The 23,467-nt window shown below is 55.2% G+C and overlaps 2 protein-coding genes across 7 annotated transcripts; one reads left to right on the plus strand and one right to left on the minus strand.

Moving 5' to 3' along the window:
- The first annotated feature begins 4,573 nt into the window (after positions 1-4,573).
- Positions 4,574-12,447, plus strand: CNN1 (calponin 1). The gene is made up of 7 exons (XM_005890763.3): positions 4,574-4,742; positions 6,748-6,869; positions 10,363-10,429; positions 10,570-10,707; positions 10,904-11,014; positions 11,457-11,603; positions 11,696-12,447. The coding sequence occupies exons 1-7, from the start codon at positions 4,680-4,682 to the stop codon at positions 11,939-11,941; spliced, it is 894 nt and encodes a 297-aa protein (XP_005890825.1). The 5' UTR covers positions 4,574-4,679; the 3' UTR covers positions 11,942-12,447.
- Positions 12,448-17,171: 4,724 nt separating this feature from the next.
- ELOF1 (elongation factor 1) lies at positions 17,172-23,380 on the minus strand. 6 transcript variants are annotated; one of them, XM_070373706.1, is made up of 6 exons: positions 23,263-23,316; positions 23,047-23,113; positions 22,383-22,527; positions 18,329-18,462; positions 18,078-18,148; positions 17,172-17,818 (listed from the first exon to the last, which is right to left on the minus strand). In XM_070373706.1, the coding sequence occupies exons 4-6, from the start codon at positions 18,442-18,444 to the stop codon at positions 17,754-17,756; spliced, it is 252 nt and encodes an 83-aa protein (XP_070229807.1). In that variant the 5' UTR covers positions 18,445-18,462; positions 22,383-22,527; positions 23,047-23,113; positions 23,263-23,316; the 3' UTR covers positions 17,172-17,753. The 6 variants fall into 6 exon arrangements, with proteins under 6 accessions (XP_070229807.1, XP_070229808.1, XP_014332187.1 ...); XM_070373707.1 differs by lacking the exon at positions 23,047-23,113 and having other exon boundaries at positions 23,263-23,326; XM_014476701.2 differs by lacking the exon at positions 23,047-23,113 and having other exon boundaries at positions 22,383-22,468; positions 23,263-23,318.
- Between the last annotated feature and the right edge of the window lie 87 nt (positions 23,381-23,467).

The following is a 23,467-nucleotide window of genomic DNA, read 5'->3' on the forward strand; positions in this document are numbered from 1 at the left end:
GGATAAAATAGTGAACAAAACTCTACAAAAGCAAAGCTCTGCCTTTGTGGAGTTTCTGTGCAGGATGAGAGGTAATAAGCAAGAAGGAGATGACAAATAAAAGAAAGTAAGAAATGGAGATAAAGAGTAGGGGTTGGGGGGGGGCTTCTTTTTAAATTTTTTTGGCTGCGTTGGGTCTTCGTAGCTCCTCAGGCTTTTCTCTAGTTGCGATGAGCAGGGGCTACTCTCTAGTTGCAGCATGCAGGTTTCTTATTGCTGTGGCCTCTTATTGCAGAGCACGGGCTCTAGGGCGTGTGGGCTTCCGTAGCTGTGGCCCTTGGGCTTAGCTGCATCTTGGGCATGTGGGATCTCAGTTCCCTGACCAGGTATCGAACCCGTGTTCCCCGCACTGGCAGGCACATTCTACACTGTACCCCCAGGGAAGGCTAGGCAGGGGCTGTGGTGGGGGCTTTTTAAAATCACTTATTCAAATGGAAGCTTCTATGGAGGTGAACATACCCACTGCCGGGTGCAAACCCTTAATGGAATAGCACCCTTCTTGCCCATCTTCTCACAGTCTGGAGGTGGGCAATGCTATTATTTTAGAGCAGGTGGTCAGGGAGGGCCTCTCTGAAAAGCGGACAGCTGAGCAGAGGAAATGAGGGAGAGGGCACACAGGCATCTTGTGGAAATGGGTCCAGGTGGAAGGGACTACAAAGGTGAGAACATGCTTGGGCACCTAAGAAATATGCGTGGAAGGATCTGGAAGCAGCAGGAGCAGTGTGACCCTGGGAGAGTGACCTGGTTTCTCTGAATCTTGGGTTTCTTTATCTATAAAAAGAGTCTAAGGGACTTCCCTGGAGGTCCGGTGGTTAAGACTCTATGTTTCCAATAGAAGGAGTTCAGATTTGATTCCTGGTTAGGGAACTAAGATCCCACATGCTGCGAGGCAAAAAAAAAAAAAAAGAGTCTAAGACTTTCCACCCCAAGAGGGTGGAAATGACATTTAGTGAAATTTTAATCTTAAATCTCACTTAAGAGATTAAATCTCTCAAATGAGGTTGTGCCTGGAAGGGTGCCTGGCATGGAGTGAGCCCTCCAGAAACAGAAGCCATTTGGGGAGGGGAAAGTTAGGTGTGGGGTGGGCTGGCAGACCCAGGACTGCCATGATAGGCAAGTGTAGGGAGAAAGGGCTGAGTCTCCTGGAGACAGGAACAGAGGTGTGTGTGTGTGTGTGAGAGAGAGAGAGAGAGAGAGAGCTGACAAAGTTTCTAGGCTCTCCTAAGATTACAGACAGACAGAACTGTTCTTTCATGACTGTTCTGGGACTCTCTGGCAACTATGACTTACATAATCCATCCTTCCCATTTAGGTGGGAAACTGAGGCACAGAAGGGCTGCTGGCCTGGGAAGCGCCACTTAGGAGCTGAGTAGGGGGCCTGCACGCCGAGCGGCCAGTGATGAGGGAGTCCTCTAGGACTGGGGCCTCGGGATGGGGTTCAGTCCCCTCTCTCCGCCTCTAGCCCCATCCATCAGACAGAGGCAGGGACACAGAGGAAAAACGGTGACCGAGAGGCGTGAAACAGAAACAGAGACACAAAGACGGAGAGATGATAGAGGAGACATGGGGACAGAGAGAAAGAGACAGTGAGACAGGCAAATTCATAGAGACGCAGAGACAAAGGCTGTGACAGAAAAAGGCTAAGCGACGCAGAGAAACGGATACAGAACGGCCAAACGACACAGCAAGAGATGAAGACATCGACCCAGAACTGGAGGGACAAATGGACCCAAAACGGAATGCCCCCTAGGGAGACCCCGGGCTGCCCCGTCTGGGGGGCTGCCAAGTGCTCCCCCACCCCGCCCCCGTCGTGCCTGGGCAGTGACTTCAGAGCCAGCGCGGATTCTATAAATGGCCAAGCGGCCGCAGGCTGGGGGCGGGGCCGAGTGAGTCAGCGCGTGGCGTCAAAGCTGCCCGGATGCCGCCAGGCCCCGCCCCCACCCTCCTCATCCGCCAGGGGGCGCCGGCCCCGAGCTCGGCCAAGGTCTTCGCATGCGCAGTAGCGACCTGTGGCCCGCCGAGGACCGCTCAGCTTGGGCAGGGTCTTCGAATCGGCGCGGAGGAATCCTCGAATCCTCGCTCCACCACCCTCGAGCTGTGTGACTGAGGGCACTCGGCTTCACCTCTCTGTGCATCGCTTAGACCCCACATCACATCATACGGCTGCTGTGAGGAATGAGTTAACAGATCCAAAGCACTCAGTACTTAGCTACATTTTATGTATTATAGCATTATCTTCAACATACCATTACACTCCATCAACTTGTCCTTAGTTGCCTTAGCTCCCGGGGTCTCAAATGAGAGCGATCTGCCGCCACCCCCTCCCGCCCCCATACTGTTCCCAGAGACCCTTGGCAACCTCTGGAGACATTTCTGTTTGGGGGGAGGATTGCAAGGAGACTTCCCTGGTGGTCCGGTGGTTAAGACTCTGTACTTCCACTGCAGGGGACACGGGTTCGATCCCTGGTGGGGAACTAAGATCCCACATGCCCCGCAGTACAGCCGAAAGAAAAAAAGACTTTGGAAGTTCTACAATGCCCAGGACAGCGCCCTGCCCCCGCCCCTGCCCACCACTGTGAATTATCCAGTCTGGATGTCAACAGTACCAAAATTGAGAAACCCTGCCTTAGCCTCATAGCATTAGGGTCAGAGGCCCTGGTTCAAACTCTGCCACTAGTGAGCTGTGATACTGGAAAAGGCAGTCCACACTTGCCTTTCCGTGCCTCAGTTTCCCATGTGAAAAGTGCATATAATAATAGCAACATCCACTTCTAAGGGTGCGGTGAGGTATGACACATGTGCAGCACTTGGGCCAGGGTCTGACATAAGGGCTGCTTTCCTATTAGTTCATCATGACTGTGCTCTTAGCATGTAGCCAGCAAATTGCTGTCCTTAACATACCATATGTATGATACATCACAGTTTGCTGGCATTTTATTCAAGTGTCACTTTTGTTGGTGGTGGTGTTCAGTCACTCAGTCATGTCACACTCTCTGAAACCTCATGGGCTGCAGCAAACCAGGCTCTTCTGTCCTCCACTGTCTCCCAGAATTTGCTCAAATTCATGTCCATTGAGTCGATAATGCCATCCAACCATCTCATCCTCTGTCGCCTCCTTCTCCTGCTCTCAATCTTTCCCAGCACTGGTGTCTTTTCCAATGACTCAGCTCTTCGCATCAGGTGGCCAAAGTATTGGAGCTCCAGCTTCAGTATCAGTCGTTCCAATGAATACTCAGGATTGATTTCCTTTAGGATTGACTGGTTTGATCTCCTTGCAGTCCATAGCATTCTCAAGAGTCTTCTCCAGCAGCACAGTTGGAACATGGCCTAAACCTACATGGTATGATATGGGCATGTCATCCACCCCTGTTGTCCAGGGGTGAGACCTGGCCAGCAAGGCTGCTGACAGGTGTTCATTCCAGGCCAGCCTGGCTGGAACAGGGATATGTGGGGGTGCCCATGGCCTGGAACCCACTAACACAGCCACTCCGTGGTTCAGACAGCCCATATGTCGATGGGTAGGGTAGGAGCCAGGATCTCTGCTCCCCTAGATCCTCATGAGGGGCTGGAGAGGACAGAAGTGGGGTGCCAGATTCTCAGCAGAAATAATGTTATTTCCTGAGTCTCTCTGTACCAGGCTCTGCCCTAGACGTGTCAGAGGCACTATTTCTTCTTCTTCTTCCTGTGGTTTTTTTTTTGGGGGGGGGCCGAACCCCGTGGCATGAGAATCTCCCTGACCAGGCACCAAACCTGTGCCACCTGCAATGGAATTGTGGAGTCTTTTACTGGACTGCCAGGGAATTCCCAGGCATTATTTCTTCTGATCCTCTCAACACTCTCCTGAGCACTATCATTAGTCCATTTTCCAGATGTGGCAACAGGGGCTTAGAGACGACTGGCCTACGTTTATAGACTGCTGGTGTCTGGACTTAAATCCAGGGTGGCACTCATAAACCACCACAGGTGGTAGGCCTGCCTCAAGACTGGTGAGAAACGAAGAGCGATGACCTCAGAGACCTGGAGAGATGGCCTCAGAGACAGACAAATAGAAATTAAGAGACCCAGCCGGAGGCCCAGGAAACAGGGGAGAGTGGGGCAAGGTTGGTCTCTGGCCAAGCAACTGAAAGGGAAAAGTGTAAGTCGATCAGTCATGTGCAACTCTTTGTGACCCCATGGACTGTAGCCGGTGTAGGCTCCTCTGTCCATGGAACTCTCCAGGCAAGAATACCAGAGTGGGTTGCCATTTCCTCCTCCAGGGGATCTTCCAGACCCAGGGATCGAACCTAGGTCTCCTGAATTACAGGCAGATTCTTTGCCGTCTGAGCCACCAGGGAAGCCCCTGGCCAAGCAAACCCCCCCCCTAAAAAAAAGAATAACCCAGGCCGCCCCCCTAGGTGGAAACAATGACACAATCAGCTCCCAATACCAAGGCCCTGACATCACGAAGTGGGGGTGGCCGAGGTGGGGGGCGCCCCGCCCCTTGGCAGGTCCTTACGGCCAATGGGACAGTCTTGGAAGAGGCCCGGGCCGCCTCCAGAGCTTCAAAAACGTGTGAGGAGGGAAGAGGGTGCAGACGGAGCTTCAGCTGCTGCCGCCGGCCCCAGCGCGCTGCCACCGCTGCCCACCCACCATCAACCAGCATGTCCTCCGCTCACTTCAACCGAGGCCCCGCCTACGGGCTGTCGGCTGAGGTCAAGAACAAGGTAGGGCTGGAGGGCCTCCCACCCCAGCCTGGCCCACTTGCCCTGCCAGGCCAGAAGCCGGGCTCTTGGGGTTCCTTGGACCCCCTTCTTGCCTGTCCCAAGTGACTTGGAACCTGAGACAGAAAAAGGACCAATATGGGGAGGGGGCTGCCTACCTCCTTGGCCTGAGCATCCCAAAGCCCTCAGCTATACTGCTGGGGTATAAATGTGGCGTGGGCACGCAGGCGGTCACAGGTAAACTGAGGCGGTGGGTCCACTGGGAAAACCCCGCCTGATCAGGGTTCCCTGTTAACCTCTTTGTTCCTTGATTTTGCACACTCCTGGCCTGACTTTGAGGGTGTGCTCCAGAGCTGGGGTTCCTGGGAGGTAGGGCCCCAAAACGTGGGAAACTGTGAAGGAAAGGGAGACAGCTGGGGAAGGGCAGAGGGTGGGCATTAGGGACACAGCGGAATCTCCTGATTTTGGAGCTGAGAAGACACATGGCTTTCATGCTATGATGGGTAAACTGAGGTTCAGAGAGGGGAGACAAGTCTCTCAGATCCTATATAAGGGAGGTGAAGAATTGGGCCCTTGAACTTGCTCCCACCCCCACATCAAAATGGGGTCAGCGTCTCCAGGGCTGCAAATTTGAAGTCCCCAGCTCACTGGAACGCTCCATGAGCGCTACTAGGGGAATAATCCCTGTCCCATTTAACAGAAGGGAACACTGAGGCTCGGATCGCCTGTTCCACAGGCAGGAAGGAAGGAGCTGGGATTGGAAACTAGGGTCGGGGGGATTCTCGGGGCTGGAGGAGGGGGCAGGTGGGGGGCGAGTGCTTGGGCGGGAGACGGATCCCAGCGCCGCGCCCCCCCTTCCCCCAGCGCCGGCCCCAGAGCCGTGCGGAGCCGCCGCGCCATATAAGGCGGCCTCGGGAGCCCGGCCCGCGGGGCCGCGCTATATAAGGGCCGGTTTGCTTTATAAAGCCGGGCTGGTGGGGAGGGGGGCGGCAGGGCCGGGGCCAGGTGATGGGGCCGCCCCTCCTCCTTCCCTTCCCCAGGAAAAGGGGCAGCCGGGTTCCCCAGGGGCCGGGAGCCAGTCTGGGCTGGGGTAGAGGGTTCTGGAAATACGGAGAGGGTGCGAAGTGGGAGAGGAGAGGAGGGAGAGACGCAGACAGATTCTGGAAGCCTGAGACATGAGAGACGGAATGGGGGAGGGCGAGCCTGGAGTGAGATAAGACGGAGTCAGGGGTGAAGAGGCGGAGAAAGGGCCGAGTCCTCCACCCCCACCGCCACCCCCCATCGGAAGAAGGGAACCTGGAGTCGGAGAGACAGACAGAGACCTACGAAAGCAGAGATGGACGAACCATGAGCCCCACCCCCAGCCAGACAGGCAGAGATGGGGACAGGATGACAGAGCCAAGGAAAGAGCGGGGAGAGAGACTGAGGACATCCTGCGATGGGGAGAGAGAGAGAAATACAGACATGCATGAGGCCCGGAGTGAGACAAAAACACACCCTAGCCCCAGCCCGAGAGGGAGCCCCAGCGCTGAGGACCTGGAGAGACACTGAGACAGGGATGTAAGGCAGACCAGCCCCCAGCAAGGCGGCATACCGGGCACCTCCTTTGGGCTCCTCCTCCCCTGCCTGAAGCATCCAGGAGAGGGAGGGGGCAGGGCCAGGGGAAGCTAAGCCCCAAGTTTGGTCCGGAGGGGGAACCAAGAGGCCAGGCGCCGCCCCCCACCCAGCTCTGAGTATCTCTCTTCCCACCCCTTAGACCATGTTCTCTGGTGCCAAACCTCAGAATGCCTGGAATGGCCCCCTGGGCAGGTGCCACCTCAACTCTGGTCCTCAGCGCCCCCCCCCTCACCCCCCGCCACCCCCCTCCATTGGACGCTGGGACAGAATTGCCTTAGTTGGGAAGGGATGAGGGAAGAGATCGGGACTAGGGAGCCTTGGATTGGGCCAGGGAGCCAGCCCTACTCTCCGCTGTGTCCTCACTGTTCTCTCTCTGCCCCCTACCCCCCAGCTGGCCCAGAAGTATGACCACCAGCGGGAGCAGGAGCTCCGAGAGTGGATCGAGGGGGTGACGGGGCGCCGCATCGGCAACAACTTCATGGACGGCCTTAAAGACGGCATCATTCTTTGCGAGTGAGTGGGGGCAACCGTGGCCCACTTGGGCTGCCCCCCAACCCCTCATCTCAATTCCCTGAACCCTTCAAAATGACCATGAGGTCAGAGCTTGGACACTTGATATCTGACACCTCCAAACAGAACTCTGAGGTGGCAGAGAATCATTGTACCCATTTAACAGTAAAGTAAACAGAGGCCCAGTTAGGTAAAGCATGTCACCCAAAGTCCCACGCTGTGCCAACAGAAATGACTTCAGAACCTAGAGTGTGAACTGCCAGGCATACAGAGGAGCCGCATTTATTGTCTCCGGAGTCCCAAGAATGGGAGGTCACAGCTAAAAGACACCAAGCCACATCCCCCCTGGAGAAGGAAATGGCTACCCGCTCCAGTATTCTTTCTTGCCTGGAAAACTTCATGGACAGAAGAGCCTTGTGGGCTATAGTCCATGGGGTCTCAAAGAGCCGTTCACGACTTAGGGACTGAGCACACACATCTGAGGGATGTGCCACAATAATTTCAGTGGGTCCTGATTTTCTCCTCCTCTCAAAACCTAATAACCAAGAGAAAGACCAGCCCTCACAATTCCCAAGCCCTGACTCTAGATTCTACCTTCTAGATTTCACCACAATCCTATTTCTGGGTAGGAACCCTGAGTCCAGCCTGGGTCTTGTCTGCATCTCTGAGTCTGACCCAGGGCAGGGTAACCATGTGGGCCAGAGCTTGTACTTGGGAATCTTCTAGAAGCTGCCCAAAGTCACCATGTTACCAAGCCCTAGCTGCTGGAAAGAGAGGGACTTGGGGGATGCTTTTCACCCATATCCAAGGAATGGGGGGATGGTCTGCTGTCCCAGGCCTTAAAGAGTGCAGAGCCACCCACCTGTTTATGGAGAAGGCGCATTTATGGAGCGCCTGCTGTGTGCCAGCCAGGTATAGGCACTGGGGGTAGTGAACAAAATAGACTTGATTTGGGGCGCATACAGAACTTTAGTCCTGCTGTAGATGATTGAACAAATAATTGATGAAATAAGCACATACAGGCCTGTGGTGGGAAGTACCATGGGGAAAAGTCAAGCTGGGAAGGATGGGGGGTGGGCGGAGGAATGAAGTGTTGCTGTTTTGTACAGAATGGCTTGGAAGCTCATTCTGAAGAGGTAGCATTGGAGCAGAATCTCGGATGAAGTGAGGGAAGTTGTTGCTGGGGCATCTTAGGGAAGAGTGGGTCAGGTAGAGGGGACAGCCAGTGCTAAGGCTCTGGGGTGGGAACATGCCTTATGGGTTCAAGGATGCTGAAGAGGCTGGAGTGACCGGGGAAAGTGGAGGGAGTTAGCTGGGGGCCAGATAGTGCAGGGTCGCTGTGTCATTCATGCTAAGGAGTTAGGCTTTTATTCTCAAGGCATTGGAGTGTTTTGAACTGGGTAGTAACTGGATTTTTTTTTTCTTTTTCAAGGTTCCAATATTTTCTTTTAATTGGAAGATAATTACTTTAGGATTTTTTGTTGTTGTTGTAATTGAAGTATAGTTGATTTATAGACTTCTCAGTTGACACTAGTGGTAAAGAATCTGCCTGCTGATGCAGGAGACATAAGAGATGCGGTTTTGATCCTTGGGTTGGGAAGATCCCCTGGAGGAGGAAGTGGCACCATACTCCAGTGTTCTTGCTCGGAGAATCCCATGGACAGAGGAGCCTGGTGCTCTATAGTCCATGGGTTGCAAAGAGTCGGACACAGCTGAGCCTCTGAGCACATAGTTGATTTGCAGTTGTGTTCACGTCTGCTGTACAGCAAAGTTATACAAAGTCCTGCTGTATAGCACAGAAAACTATTTAATATCCTACAATAAACCATAATGGAAATTTTGGGGACCACACTGCACAGCTTGCAGGATCTTAGCTCCCCAATCAGGGATCAAACCCTGGCCCTGTGGGGTGAGAGAGCGTGTGTGCTCAGTCACGTCCGACTCTTTGGGACTCCATGGACTGTAGCCTGTTAGGCTCTTGTGTCCATGGAATTTTCCAGGCAAGAACACTGGAGTGGATTTCCATTTCCTCCTCCGGGGGATCTTCCTGACCCAGGGATCAAACCTGAGTCTCCTGCATTTCCTGCATTGGCAGGCAGATTCTTTACCACTAGCGCCACAGGGGAAGTCCCTGGAATTGTTCTAAGAAGGGCATTTTAGCTGTAGGGTTACGAGCATCTGGAGGGCACGAGATGGAAAGTGGGAGCACACAGGGAGGTCATGGCAGGAGCCCAGGAGAGAGACACTGGTGGCTCAGAGTAGGGTGGAGGTGGGCTTCTGGAAGTCTTCAGGAGGCCGAGCCAAAGGAATTGCTGAGGGATTGGATGTGGGGTGAGAAAAAGGGAGAGGAGTGTCAAGGGCAGTAGAGGGCTTTTAGTGAGCTGCGGAAGATGGAGGGAGTTCTGTAGGGGGAGGTGGGTATCAGGAGTCTCGGTGAAATGCATTTGTTTGAGACCCACATGTAGTGGGGAGATGGTTTCCCTGGTTGCTCAGACAGTAAAGAATCCCTCTGTGATTCGGGATACCTGGGTTCCATCCCTGGGTTGGGAAGGTCCCCTGGAGGAGGGCATGGCAACCCACTCCAGTATTCTTGCCTGGAGAATCCATGGACAGAGGAGCCTGGCAGGCTACAGTCTATGGGGTTGCAAAGAGTCAGGCATGACTGAGCAAATATACTATTACTCTGTGGGGAGATGGAATGGAGAGTGGGAGGTGGGCTGCAGGAAGATTTGGGGGAGTCATTGGCATATGAATGGCATTTCAAGTCAAGAGACTGGAGACTTCCTGGTGGTCCAGTGGCTAAGACTCCACACTCCCCATGCAGGGGCCTGGGTTTCATCCTTGGTCAGGGAACTGGATCCCACATGCCACAACTTAGAGTCTGCATATTGCAACTAAAAACAAAACAAAACAAAAAACCTCCCACATGCCACAACTAAGACCCAGAGCAGCCAAATAAATAAAAGTCAAGAGACTGAACGAGATCACCAGGGTGATGGTGGCCTGAGAAGAGGCCCCAGTGCTGAGCTGTGGGCTCTCCCAGAGGTAGTGGTTTGAATAAGAAAAGGATCCTGGGGAATTTCCTGGTGGTCAAGTGGTTAGGACTCAGGGCTTTGAACTGCTGAGGGCCCAGGTTCAATCCCTGGTCAGGGAACTAAGATCCTTCAAGTGGTGCAGTGCGGCCAAAGGAAAAAAAAAAGAAACTGAAACATGGTCACCAGTGAGGCGGGGGCACCCCAGACGACTACTCTCCACCTCCCATAGGGAGACTTTCTGATCCGAACGGGTCCAGCTTCCTGAGGCTGGTTTCCCATCTCCCAGCCCGCGTGTTTGGGTGGTTTGTGGTGGGGCTGTCTCTGAGGTCTGACTGCAGTGAGAAACTGCAAAAAGTCTGGCGCCCCCTGATTGTCACCCTGACCCCTGGTCCCCCTGGGCCGGGCTTGGATACGGGCAGCAGGGAGTCCCCTGCCTCAGCCCCCTCCCCTACGCCTTGTAGGTTCATCAATAAGCTCCAGCCAGGCTCCGTGAAGAAAGTAAATGAGTCCACTCAGAACTGGCATCAGGTGAGTCCAGACTCTCTCAACTCTTTAGTCTCTTAACTCTCTGGCCCGTAGCCCCCTCCCACTTCCACCCGTAGCCCCGCCCACCTCCACCCAGCCCCGCCCATGCCCCCGACCCCTGACCGCTGCCGGCTCCCCTCCAGCTGGAGAACATCGGCAACTTCATCAAGGCCATCACCAAGTACGGGGTGAAGCCCCACGATATCTTTGAGGCCAACGACCTGTTCGAGAACACCAACCACACGCAAGTGCAGTCCACCCTTCTGGCCCTGGCCAGCATGGTGAGTGTGGGTGAAGGGTGGGCGCTCTGGGTTGGGATGTGGGTGGAGCTTCTTGTACCCCACCCCCTGCATGGTACTCCCACCCCAGTCCCTGCTTGAGTGGGAGAGGGAAAGCGGGTGCCTCTCAGGGTTTTAAATGCAGCTGTGTGGCCCAGAGGCTCCTTTGTCAGTCCCTGGCCCTCCCCTCCTCACCCAGGCCAAGACGAAAGGGAACAAGGTGAATGTGGGAGTGAAATACGCGGAGAAGCAGGAACGGAGATTTGAGCCAGAGAAGCTAAGAGAAGGGCGGAACATTATCGGGCTGCAGGTATGGCCCTTTCCTCCCCTGGGTCTTGCTGATGAGCTGTGGTTGAGGAGGGCACCCTGGTCCCTGTAGGCTTTGGTGGGTTGGCAGGGGGTACAGAATATGTGGCCTTTAGGAAACCCTTAGCATTTTCGGTACCCTAACTCACTCCTCTGACAGTCCTAGGGGGTGGGTACTGTTACCGTCATACCCTTTATACAGATGGGAAAACTGAGGCCTGGAGGTTAGTGCACTTGCTCAGGTGATGAGTAGCTGAACCCTGGAAATCAGGCCATTTAGCAGTCATGTGACACACCTTCTTTGAGCCTCAGTTTCCATTCTGTTGCCCCAGTGGTGTGGAAACAGGGCCTCATTAGAGGGCCGTGTGTCTGCTGACATCAGTTATGTCTGGTTGCCCTCGGTGGGATCTTGTAACCCCTGTGTGGCTCTCCTCCTGGCTCCCTAGATGGGCACCAACAAGTTTGCCAGCCAGCAGGGCATGACGGCTTACGGCACCCGGCGCCACCTCTATGACCCCAAGCTGGGCACGGATCAGCCCCTGGACCAGGCCACCATCAGCCTGCAGATGGGCACCAACAAGGGAGCCAGCCAGGTGTGTTGCGGAGCAAGGGGGGCCCTGTGTGTGGCGGGCTGGTGGGGCTCTCGTGGTCCCCTATGGCCTGACCATTGTGCTGCCCTCCGCAGGCCGGCATGACTGCACCAGGGACCAAGCGGCAGATCTTTGAGCCGGGGCTGGGCATGGAGCACTGTGACACACTCAACGTCAGCCTGCAGATGGGCAGCAACAAGGGAGCTTCGCAGCGGGGCATGACAGTGTACGGGCTGCCCCGCCAGGTCTACGACCCTAAGTACTGCCTGACGCCTGAGTACCCTGAGCTGGGCGAGCCGGCCCACAACCACCACCCGCACAACTACTACAACTCTGCCTAGGGCCCCGGGCCTCCCGCCTTCCCCCAGGGAGGCTGGCTGCTGCTCTTGGCAGGGCCTAGCCCGGCCTGCCGACCCCCTCCCCCTGCATGGCTCCTCTGGCCCCCTGGCACTTGCCTACAGGGTTAGCGTCTGGGGGGAGCAGAAGGTGGGGGGGGGCTGTGGAGAGGGGGCTCCTCCCTGGTGTGCTGCAGGGTCCAACATGGAGCTGGGTGTTCCCCACAGCACCCAAAGGACGCACTGAGCAAAGCTACCCCGCTGTCCCCCACTCCCCATAGCTGGGTTCCCCCCCTGCCAGGACAAGAAGCCCTCCCAAGCGAAGCCCCCAGAGCCAAGGGTCAACCCCTCCCCACCCCATTCCCGCAGCGGGTGCAAACTGCATGCCCAGACCCCCAGCGGACACACGCGGTTTGGTTTGCAGCTGGCTTACGGGATGTGACAGCGGCGTTTGTGACGCGAGCACTTTCTTTTTCTACTTCACTGGAGCACAATAAATGGCTGTAAAATCACCCGAGGGGCCTCCCTTGTGGCTTGGTCAGTAAAGAATCTGCCTGCAATGTAGGTGGACTCGGGTTTGATCTCTGGGTTGGGAAGATTCCCTGGAGAAGGGAATGGCTACCCACTCCAATATTCTTGCCTGGAGAATTCCATGGACAGAGGAGCCTGGTGGGCTATAGTCCATAGGGTTGCAAAGAGTCGGACACGACTTAGCGACTAAACATCATCAACCATCACAATCACCTGAGCACTTAGGGACGCTCTGTCCTGGGGCCTGTGTGGCTGCTGCACACGCGCAGGGTACACTCCATTTCCTGCACACACATCTGCACAGGTGCACACACACTCACACGTAGGCAACCTAAGATATACATACTGAGCTCACAGTACTCGGTGGACCCAGGACTCACACCGCCCCCCCGGACAAAATGCACACAAATGCACACTTCATGTGTATGGTGTACACACACTCCCTGCAGCCTTAGTGCACACACCTTTTCACACACAGATACTCACACGTGCAGTACACACGCCTACCCAAGACAAAAACACACACCTTCACACAGATACACAATACACACACACACACACACGCTCAGCACCCGTGTACCTACCCTGGGAGCCTGTGGGTCGTGTCGAGGTCAGCATTGGGATGGGTGAGATACCATGTGAATCACAGTTTTGGAGCTGGCTAGCCAAGTGACCTTGGGCAAGTCACCTCCCCTCCCTAGGTCTGTTTTCCCATCAGGAAAATGATGACATTGAAGCCTGTGGGAGTCACAGGAAGCTTCAATGAAATGATGCCTCCAGACAGGGGATGGTATTTGGCACTGATCATGAGAATGGACTACAAGCCCAGTCCTGGAAGCCCCTGTGGGCAGAGAGAATCCTTGAGTCCTGGAGTAGACTATGGGGCTTCCGTGGTGGCTCAGTGGTAAAGAATCCACCTGCCAATGCAGAAGGCTCGAGTTCAATTCCTGGTCTGGGAAGATCCCCTGGAGGAGGAAATGGCAACCCACATCAGTATTCTTGCCTGGGAAATTCCATGGACGAGGAGCGTGTAGGGGTACAGTCCATGGGGTTGCATAGTCAGGCATGACTGAGCGACTAAACAACAACCAAACTGTGGGAGGTGGGAGAGGACAGGGCAGTGGGGAAGATGGGCACTCCGGATGCCCAGGGCGATGGCCTTTTCCCAACTGGCACAGAGCAGTTAAGTAGCTGACCACACGGTGCAGCTGGCCTGTGTGCCTGGCTCACACTGTGCCCTGTGCTCAGGGCTCATCTCCAATCCTGGCCTGCCAGCCAGGGATCCCAGAAGTCTGGACGAGGTCCCAACTCTCCCCATCTCAGAGGGGACCCCACTCTTCCCGCTTTCCTGCCCAGAAGTTACCCACTGCCAGGGTTCCATGGAGAGGATGTGGCCTGCCATGCTGGGGGCTCAGAGCAGTCCACCTCCCCAGGGTGGGCTGGGGGGGTGGGGCGGGGCAAGGCTGGAAGGGGGGGACCTGCTGGGATGGACATCAGGAGCCCCCTGCGCTTGCACAACCCTTGGAGCCTTGTAAAGCAGATTCCAGGAGCTCTTGGCTTGGCTACCCCGAGTCCTGCTCCCCCAGGGCCAGCGGCAGGAAGCTATGCTGAGGAGGATCCTTGCCTGGCCCAGGGCCCTGCCTCCTCGGGAAAACAGCACCATATTAGCACTTAGACTGTGAGACTGGGGTAGGCGGGCCCTAGTTGACAGAAGAGCAAGGCCCCTTTCCCTGGACCGCAGAGAGCAGCCCCCAACCCAGGTGCCTGTCCAATCACTCTGTCTATGTCCACTGGGTCCTGCCTTGGCCACGGGATCCCACCTGAGTGAAGTCTTGGAAGGGAAGGTGGGAGCACCGGGTTGAGGGCATGTCAGGGCAGAGTGGGCCTCGGGGGACACCCGTCAGACCCAACGGCTGGGCCTGGTGGCTAGGGCTTCTGGCCAGCTCAGCGTCTTCCTCTGCTGTTCATATTCCTTGCTGCCCTGGTGGGTCACCATCTGCTGGCACTGTGTCAGGAATCACACTGGGCGCCTCTGTCCTCAGGGTGGCCCTGGGACAGAGTTTCCATCATCCTTCCGCTTGCTGCCCAGGCTCATGGGGCTGCGTGGAGGAGCTTTGAGCTGCCCCGTGCTGCCAGAGCACCAGGACTACCAGATTGTCTGGGATCTTGCCGTCTGCTTGTTCAGGTGTGTTTTTGTTTCCAACACCACAAATCAGTTAACTCAATTCTGACACTACCTCAAGACAGCACCTGATCCCACAGGATAAGGGTTCCGTTCAGGACTGCCCCTCCCCCACGTCAGGAGCCAATCACAAGTCCAGGTTGTTCCCTGTGCTTCTGACGGACTAGCTGTAGATCCAGAGGTGGGGTGGGATGGGGGTGGGGTTCCCTCCACCCGCTCCTCAGATTTTGTTAATTTACTACACTGGTTCACAAAACCTGGAGAAACATTTTACTTTTTATTAGATCACTGGTTTTATTATTACTTTGGTTTTATTATGGAAGGATCAAACTCAGGAGGAGCCAGAAGGAGGGGCACAGAGAGCAAGGCATGGGGAGGGGTGTAGAACTCCCGAATCCTTTCCATGTGTTCCGGCACCTCTAAGTGTTCACCACAGGCAGAAGTTCATCAGATCTTGTTCTCAAAGCACTTCATCTGTAGGTCCCATTGTTGTTGTTCAGTCGATAAGTCATGTCTGACTCTGCGACCCCATGGACTGTAGCCCTCCAGGGTTCCCTGTCCTCCTCTATCTCCTGGAGTTTGCTCAGATTCATATCCTGCAGGCAGGTAAAGAATCTGCCTGCAATGCAGGAGACAGAGGAGACATGGATTCGATCCCTGGGTCGGGAAGATCCCCTGGAGAAGGAAATGGCAACCACTCCAGTATTCTTGCCTAGAAAATCCCATGGACAGAGGAGCCTGGTGGGCTGCAGTCCATGGGGTCGCAGTCGAACACGACTGAGCAACTAACATGTCCATTGTGTCAGTGATTCTATCCAATCATCTCATCCTCTGCTGCCCTCCTTCTCCTCCTGCCCTCAATCTTTCCCAGCATCAGGGTCTTTTCCAGTGAGTCAGCTTCCCATCAGGTGGCCAAAGTATTGGAGCTTCAGCTTCAGCATCAGCCCTTCCAGTGAATATTCAGGTTGATCTCCTTTAGGCCCCTTCCCAAAGGTTGGTAGGTTGGCTGATTCCTACTCAGGAATCAGTCCCATGCTGAGGCTGTTGAGTGCTCAGACACTTCAGCTGTGTTAGTTATTGAGCACTTAATGCATACTAAACACTATGAGGGGCTCCCCTCATAGCTCAGTTGTTAAAGAATCCACCTGCAATACAGGAGACCCCGGTTCGATTCCTAGGTCGGGAAGGTCTGCTGGAGAAGGGACAGGATACCCACTCCAGTATTCTTGGGCTTCCCTTGTGACTCAGCTGGTAAAGAATCTGCCTGTAATGCAGGACGCCCCGGTTCGATTCCTGGGTTGGGAAGATCCCCTGGAGAAGGGAAAGGTTACCCACTGCAGTATTCTGGCCTAGAAAATTCTATGGACTGTATAATCCATAGGGTCACAAAGAGTCAGACATGACTGAGAGACTTTCACTTTACTTCATACACTATGGGTAATGCTGATTCGTTGTTGTCTAGCCACTAAGTTGTGTCCAGCTCTTTGCAATCCCATAGACTGCAGCCCACCAGGCTCCTCTGTCCATGGAATTCTCCAGTCAAGAATACTGGAATAGGTTGCCATTTCCTCCTTTAAAAAATCTTCCCGACAGGGATTGAACCTGGGTCTCCTGCACTGGCAGGTGGAGTCTTTACCGTCGTGCCACTTGGGAAGCCCCAAGGATGTCTAGGGCCCCATTCTAAATCACCTCATTAGCACAATCTCACCAGTGAGCAAAACTGGGCTCTTTATGAATGATGAAGATACTCTGGCTGCCCAGGAAATTCCAAGCGTTTTAGCTTTGTGCCAGGATCCAGGGACAAAGACCAACATTTCTTCGCATTGGAAGCTTGTAGTCCCAACCCCTGGACTGCAAGGCAAGTGCCAAGACCAATATTTGTTACACTGAACATGTGCATCTGGCCCCACCTCCAGTCTCCCACCAGCCTAGGACAACAGTCTGGTCCCTTATTTCCCTCCAGGGATCCTCGCCCCATTCAGCCCCCAGGAAGCCAGGAGTTGTTCCCTTTGCCTGGACCCTGAACTCATGAGTGAGACCCTGGGCTGTGAAGCCTGCTGGCTGTGGGACCCTGGGCCCACGACCTCCCATCTCTGGCCTGCTTCCTCACCTGTGAGCATCTTCCTCCCAGGGTGGCTGTTGAAACACGGCGGGAAGGCAGGCACACCTGAGAGCAGCCTCAGGAACAGGGGGGCCCTGGAGCCTGACCTTCTTTAGGGGGATCCCCCAGGAAGCCCTCTCTGATCACCCCACCCCTACCCCGGGCTCTGTTGGCCCTGGTTTCCACCGTGACTGTAAATGCCTGGCCAGATGCCTGTGCGTTTATCCCTGTCCCCTGAGCCCAGCGGCCCGGGTTTCACCTTGAATGCTTGTAGAGTGGATAAAACGTGGGACGGTTTGAAGGACTGACTGAACCCCACTTCAGACGGCCTGCTGGGCAAACTCTGAATGCCTCAGTCTCCCCTTTTCCTGCGTTGAGCCCCTGGGTCTGACCCAGAGCCCAGGAAATCAGAAAACTGGGAGTTCCTCGTTTGCTGCTTTATTTAAGGGCTTGTGACAGACAGCTGTCCCCAGCCCAGCCCCTCCCTCCTCTACAAAAGCGAGGGAACATGAAAACAGGCCGCCTTGCCAGGGGGCCCATGGGATTGTGACTTGAATCCCAGGCCAGAGGCCTGGGAAGGCAGCTGGGGAGGGGGAGCAGTCAATCCTGTTCAATGGCCAAGTGCTGGTGAGGTACAGGAAGGTGCTGGAGAGGCCGGTGGCAGCCTCTGAGGGCCTGCCCTTGCAGAGGCGGGTCAGGACGCAGGCCTCTAGAGAAAACAGGGCCCTGAAGCTGGTGGCCCAGGTGCTAGAGGCTGGAGCCAGTCAAAGGCTTGTTGAACAAGCATTTCAGGCCCCCGGGGCCCCACCACCCTTCAACTCTACCGGCTTCCCACGAGGACTCCCCCGCAGTCGCACCTGCAGCCACGTGTGCACACACACACACACACCCACTCTGCACACACTCACATTCGGGGCTGCAAAGGCTCTGGACCCACACCCTGGAATGTCTCTCGATTGGTACCCAGTGGGCGGGGCTGCCATGGGGGTGAGCCGTCTGCGTCGCTACTGATTGGCAGCCTCGCAGGCATCTATCCAATCGCTGTACACGTCCACTGGTTCTGACAGATCTGAGCCGCTGCAGTCAAGGGCAACTGGTAGCACTAGACCCCTTTCCCACATTTACTCTTCTGTAGCTCACGCCACTGTTAGCCAGACCACTGCCCTGAACCCCGTTCACACCACGTAAGTCAGCCCGTGGCGCTGGTTCCTCTCCGTGGCCATGCCCCCAGGGCACGCTGCAGGGCTGGGTGTCCTCGAGCAGCCCACTTGGGGCCGCCCAGAACCCCCAACCCATCTCCTGGAAAAAGCCCGGTTTCCCAAGGATACAAGTGATGGGCGTCTGGAATTCCTCTAGGCACACGGTACAAGAGATGACTCCGGTGTTTCGGGCTCGGTCCCTGGAACAGGAGGAGGTGCAGGGACTAGTGAAGGAAGGGGCCTCTGTCTGTGGGTGATGATCCCCCTAAGCAGGAGGGCTTGGGGCAGATTGGAGGATAGGGTAGTGGTGGGGGTGAGCGACACCCCAACTGAGGAAGGAGGAAGTGGCCCCGTGAGGCAGGATCCCTGGCCCTACTCACATTTTCACGTCACAGGACTTCTCGTGGTTGCAGAAGGGGCAGGTGAACTGGGTCTCCAGGGTGCCTGTCATCTTCTTCTTGGGGGGTGGCTTCCGTTTTGACTTTCTGCGCCCCATGTCTGTAGGGGAGTGAACCTGTGGGCAGAAGGGACAGAAGTCAGTGACTCGTGGGCCCCATGCAGCCCCCCAGCCCGATGCCCTAGGAAGCAGGCTGGCTGCCTGTGGAGAAGGGAGGTCTTGCCTGAGGCTCCCAGGGGCTGGGCAGGCAGACCACCTCAGTGCACTATGGGGTCAGGAGGCCTGGATTCTAACCCCAGCTCCTCCACTTCCTGCAGGATCTCAAGTGGGTTCCTTAAATTCTCTGTGCCTCAGTCTCCTGTCTATGAAGTGGCATGAGGTTTCCATCCGAGCCTGGTCTCACAGGGAGGGCGAACAGGACATATGGTAAGAGCCTGGCCTGTCTGCTGCCAGCACCTACACAGGAGGCCACCATTCCTGGTGAGGACGAGACTCTGTGAAGGCCGGTCAGGCAGGAGTGCTCAGGAGCCAGAGATTTTATTCAGGCTGCTCCTTCTGTCACGGGACAGGCCAATGCCACCCAGGAGGAATGACACTGAAAGGATGTGACAGAACCTTCTGGGGGGCCCCTCCGGCAGGCTCTTTGCAGATGAGGGGCTGCTGGACAGAGAAACGGGGACATGCATTTGGAGCAAGGAAATGCCATATAAAAGGGTGAGGGCCTGGCCAGGGTTTGGGGACCATGTGGGTTGGGTAGAGGGGCAGGCTGCGGGGAGAAAGGGGGTGGGGAGGGAGCACGTGGGAGTGTTCTGAATATTTGGATGGATGCTGGAGGCTGTGGGGAGTGTAGGGATGAAATTGCTTGGTGTTTTAAAGAGACCAAGGAGGGACTTTCCTGGTGGTCCAGTGGCTAAGACTACACTCCCAATGCAGGGGCCCTGGGTTCGATCCCTGGTCAGGGAATTAGATCCCACATGTCACAACTAAGAGTTTGCATGCCACAACTAAAGATCCCGCATGCTGCAACTAAGGATTCCGCATGCTGAAATGAGACTGAAGATGCTGCATGCTGCATCTATGACCCGGTGCAGCCAAATAAATAAATAAATATTTTTAAAAAGAGAAAGAGAGGGACTAAGGAAAGGGATGGGTGGAAAGCCTGGGTGAAGATGAAGTCAGAACCAGGAGAGGGTTGTTCAGGGTGAAAAGCAGCAGCGGGTGAGTGAGACAGAGGGGACAAGCCAGTGGTGAGCATGTCGAGAAGGAACAGTCCAGGGGAGCGGGTGAGCAGCGTGAGAAGGAAGGGTCCGGGCTGACTCCCAAGGTTGTGGTGTGGGACGGAGGTGGTGGCTCAGGGGAAAAGGGGCCCTGTTCTCTGATGTCTGACACAAAGGAAGAGCAAGGTGCTGGGGCAAACGGCATGTCCAGGGGAAGATGCCTCAGAGGCAGGTGGACAGGGAAGCAGCAGCAGCTACGCTGAGTGCAATCTCCCATGTCAGGCACCGGGCTAACCTCCCGAAGCGCCCCTCCCACCCCCGTCCACCCCTGCTTCTGGTCTCATCCTTCCATGACTAGCAGAAAGACCAGTGTTTCATTCACACGTGTGATCACTCTCTATCTGATGTTCTTGTTCTCAACTAAAGGTGCTTCCAATTCACTGAGTAAACAGAAGGAGCTGGCAGTGAACATCCACAATCCACAAGTCGCCAGGACCACCCACTTGACCTTCCCTCTTTTGCTATGGAAGAACGGCCTCGCTCCCCACAAACACAGTTCGTTACCTTGGGCCTTAGACCCCAGCATCACACTTGCTCTCTCTACTGGATCATTAACAAACACACTTGGGATGACTTTGCCCATCATTAAAAACAATCTGTTTATTTTTAGAGAGTTTTTCGAATAGAGCTGTCTGCCTTCTCTCCGGTTCTCTCTCCACTGCCCCTGCCATACTGTCCACCCCACAGGGCAGTCCCCACTCCTCAGCACACTGGACATACCGGTTTCTCCGCCTACCCTTTTCACAGGGCTCTCAGGACCCGGGACTCTCCCCACTCACTCCTTGATGGCAGGTTCTGGCAGTCTCTGCTGCTGCAACCCCACCCCACCTCTCTAATTTGCTAAGGATAGTGAATCCACTCGTTCAGTCTCTGGGCCTCTCCCTTGTCCAAATACATTCACCTCCACCCCGCGTCACTGCTTCCACTGCCTCCTCTGAACTGTAGCCTTCCTGACCACCTGCCTCAGCCACACCTGATGCTAACCAATGTTTAAACATAACCTGTCCAAAACCCAGCTCCAAACACCTCAATCTGCTCTCCTGCTGTCTTCCTCAGCTCATCAGACAGCAAGTCCACCTTTCCAAAAACCCTGGATTTGACCTCAGTTCCTTTTGCCCCCTCTCACACCCCTAATCTCACCCTGATCCTACTGCCCTACGTTTATTTTAGGCCACACCTTGAGGCATGCAGGATCTTAGTTCCCCCAATCAGGGATGGAACCCGCGCCCTGGCAGCGGAAGCTCAGGTTCTTAACCACTGGACCACCAGGGAAGTTCCCTACTGTTCTCCCTTTGGAAGACGCCCAGCATCTGACCACTTCTCACCACTTCCAGGGCCAGTTCTGTGATCTGAGTCCAGAGTCCAGGTCTTCTCTGGCCTGGATGATCACAATAGCTTCCTCACTGGTTCCTGTCCACCACCCTCAGAGTGTGAACTCCTTGTGGGCAGGGATTTCTGTCTTTTCTTTGTATCCTCAGAGCCTAGAACAGTTCATGGCACAGAGCTGGTGTTCAACAAATATTTACTGAATGAATGAATGAACCAACCAATGCCAGGCCTAGAGCAAGACACAGCAGTGCTGTAATCAGGGAAGGTGAGGTGTCTGCTCTTGTGTAACTGATATTCTGGTGGAGAAGACAGACCCTTAAGCTAACTAATAAGGGAAAAAATTTCAAATATTGACAAGTGCTGTGTGTGTGGTGTGTGTGTGTTAAGTCACTTCAGTCGTCTCTGACTCTTTGTGACCCTATGGACTGTGGCCCGCCAGACTTCTCTGTCCATGGGATTTCCCAGGCAAGAATACTGGAGTGGGTTGCCATTTCCTTCTCCAGGGGATTTTCCCCAACCAGGGATTGAACCCAAATCTCTTACGTTTCCTGTATTAGCAGGCAGGTTCTTTACCACTAGCACCACCTGGCAAGCCACTGGCAAGTGCTATGAGGTTAATAAAACAGAGCGACGTGGGACTTCCTCGGTAGTCGGTAGCTAATGCAGGGGATACGGGTTTCATCCCCGGTCTGGGAAGATCTGACATACTGCGGGGTCACTAAGGCTGCATGCCACAACTCCTGAGCCTGTGAGCCACAAGAGAGGCCACTGCAATGAGAAGCCTTTGCAGTGCAACTAGAGAGTAGCTCCTGCTCACCGCAACTAGAAAAAGCCCGAGCGCAGCCACAAAGACCCGGGGCATCCAGTAAATAAATAAAATTAAAAACAAAAAACAAGGCTATGTGAACTTTTCTGGGACAGGGCTACTTCACTCAAGGGTGGAACCTGAAGGATCCCTTGGGGAAGGGTCATTTAAAATGAGGACTGAACGACGAGAGAAAGAAAATCCACATAAGACAGTGCAGGCAGAGGCTGGAAACGCTTCAATTGCAAAGGCTTCAAGGAAGCACCAGCTTTTCTTGAGAAACAGAAGACTGATACAGCTGAAGCCCAGTGAGCAACAGGGAGATGGATGTGAGATGCAACGGAAGACGAAAGCAGCCTGCCAACCACAAGACCCTGCAGGCTTTAGTAAAGTGTAGCCACTTCGGCAGCCCAGGCTCCCACCTTTGGCCAGAGTGTTTTGTTGGAAAAATTTCCCCAGAGCCAGACCCTGGGTTCCACCTGCCATGGAATCACCTGCGGGCTGCTCAGAAAAAGGCAACTTTCTGAACTTCACACCAGACGTCCCCCAACTAGAATGTCAGTTCTGCGGGTTGGAGTAGGAGCCTGATTTGTCCATGGCTGGAATCAGCAGCCCTGGTGGCTCACCTGCCAATGCAGGAGACTGGGGTTTGATCCCTGGGTCGAGAAGATCCGGTGGAGAAGGAAATGGCAACCGACTCCAGTACCGCTGGCTAGGAAAACCCATGGACAAAGAAGCCTGGAGTGTTGCAGTCCATGGGGTCGGACAGGACTGAACAATTAAACAACAACGAATCAGCAGTACGCCTAGTGCCTGGTATGCATTAAGTGCTAAATAACTATCTGTTGTAGATACAAACAAGTCTCCTGAAGCTAGAGATGGGCCCCAGAATCCCATTTTTCCCGGTGACTATAGTGCCCTCGGGTACAGCGTCTGTCTACAATGCGGGAGACCCGGGTTCGATCCCTGGGTTGGGAAGATCCCCTGGAGAAGGAAATGGCAATCCACTCCAGGGCTATTGCCTGGAAAATCCCATAGACAGAGGAGCTTGGTAGGCTACAGTCCATGGGGTCGCAGAGTCGGACACGACTGAGAGACTTCACTTCACTATAGTGCCCTCCAACTACACTGCAGAAAAGGGGTATGGACTGCATGTAAAGTTCCGGGGACCGGGGACTGTACTTAGGTGGCGACCTAAGTCCAAAGCGCGCCAAGAAGATGGAAGAGAGCTCAGCCATCGCCCCTGGCCGAACTCAAGAGGCGGTGGGAGGACTGTTCATCCAGGCTCACCGAAGCTTCGGTGTCGCCTCCAGCCAGCCGCCGGTAGCATCCAGGCCTCCGAGCAGCGGGCTGGGACCTGCAGAGACCCGAGGCAATCAAGTTCCCCGATGGGCCGCTCCCCGAGCCCTGGGCCCTCGGCGCCTCCTTCAGGACCCCGTGAGCACCCTGGGGTCGCAGAGCGCCCAGCCCCACCCGGCCCCAACGTCCGCCCGCGCGAACCTTTACCTGCACTCACACCCTTGTTGCGACCGCCTCGTTCACCCGGGAGACAGTGACTTCCGGCTTTCGGCGGAAGCGGAAATCTCTTACCTCCCCCGCCTTCTCGTCCTCCCGAGGCTGGGACTGCCCAGCGAGGAAGCCCCGCCTCCTCCAGCATCTTCTCTATGCGCACGCGTACTCCCATTTCGGGCCCGGCAGCAGGAACGCGGTG

Source organism: Bos mutus, chromosome 7, assembly GCF_027580195.1.
Source record: "Bos mutus isolate GX-2022 chromosome 7, NWIPB_WYAK_1.1, whole genome shotgun sequence".
Classification (NCBI taxonomy): domain Eukaryota; kingdom Metazoa; phylum Chordata; class Mammalia; order Artiodactyla; family Bovidae; genus Bos; species Bos mutus.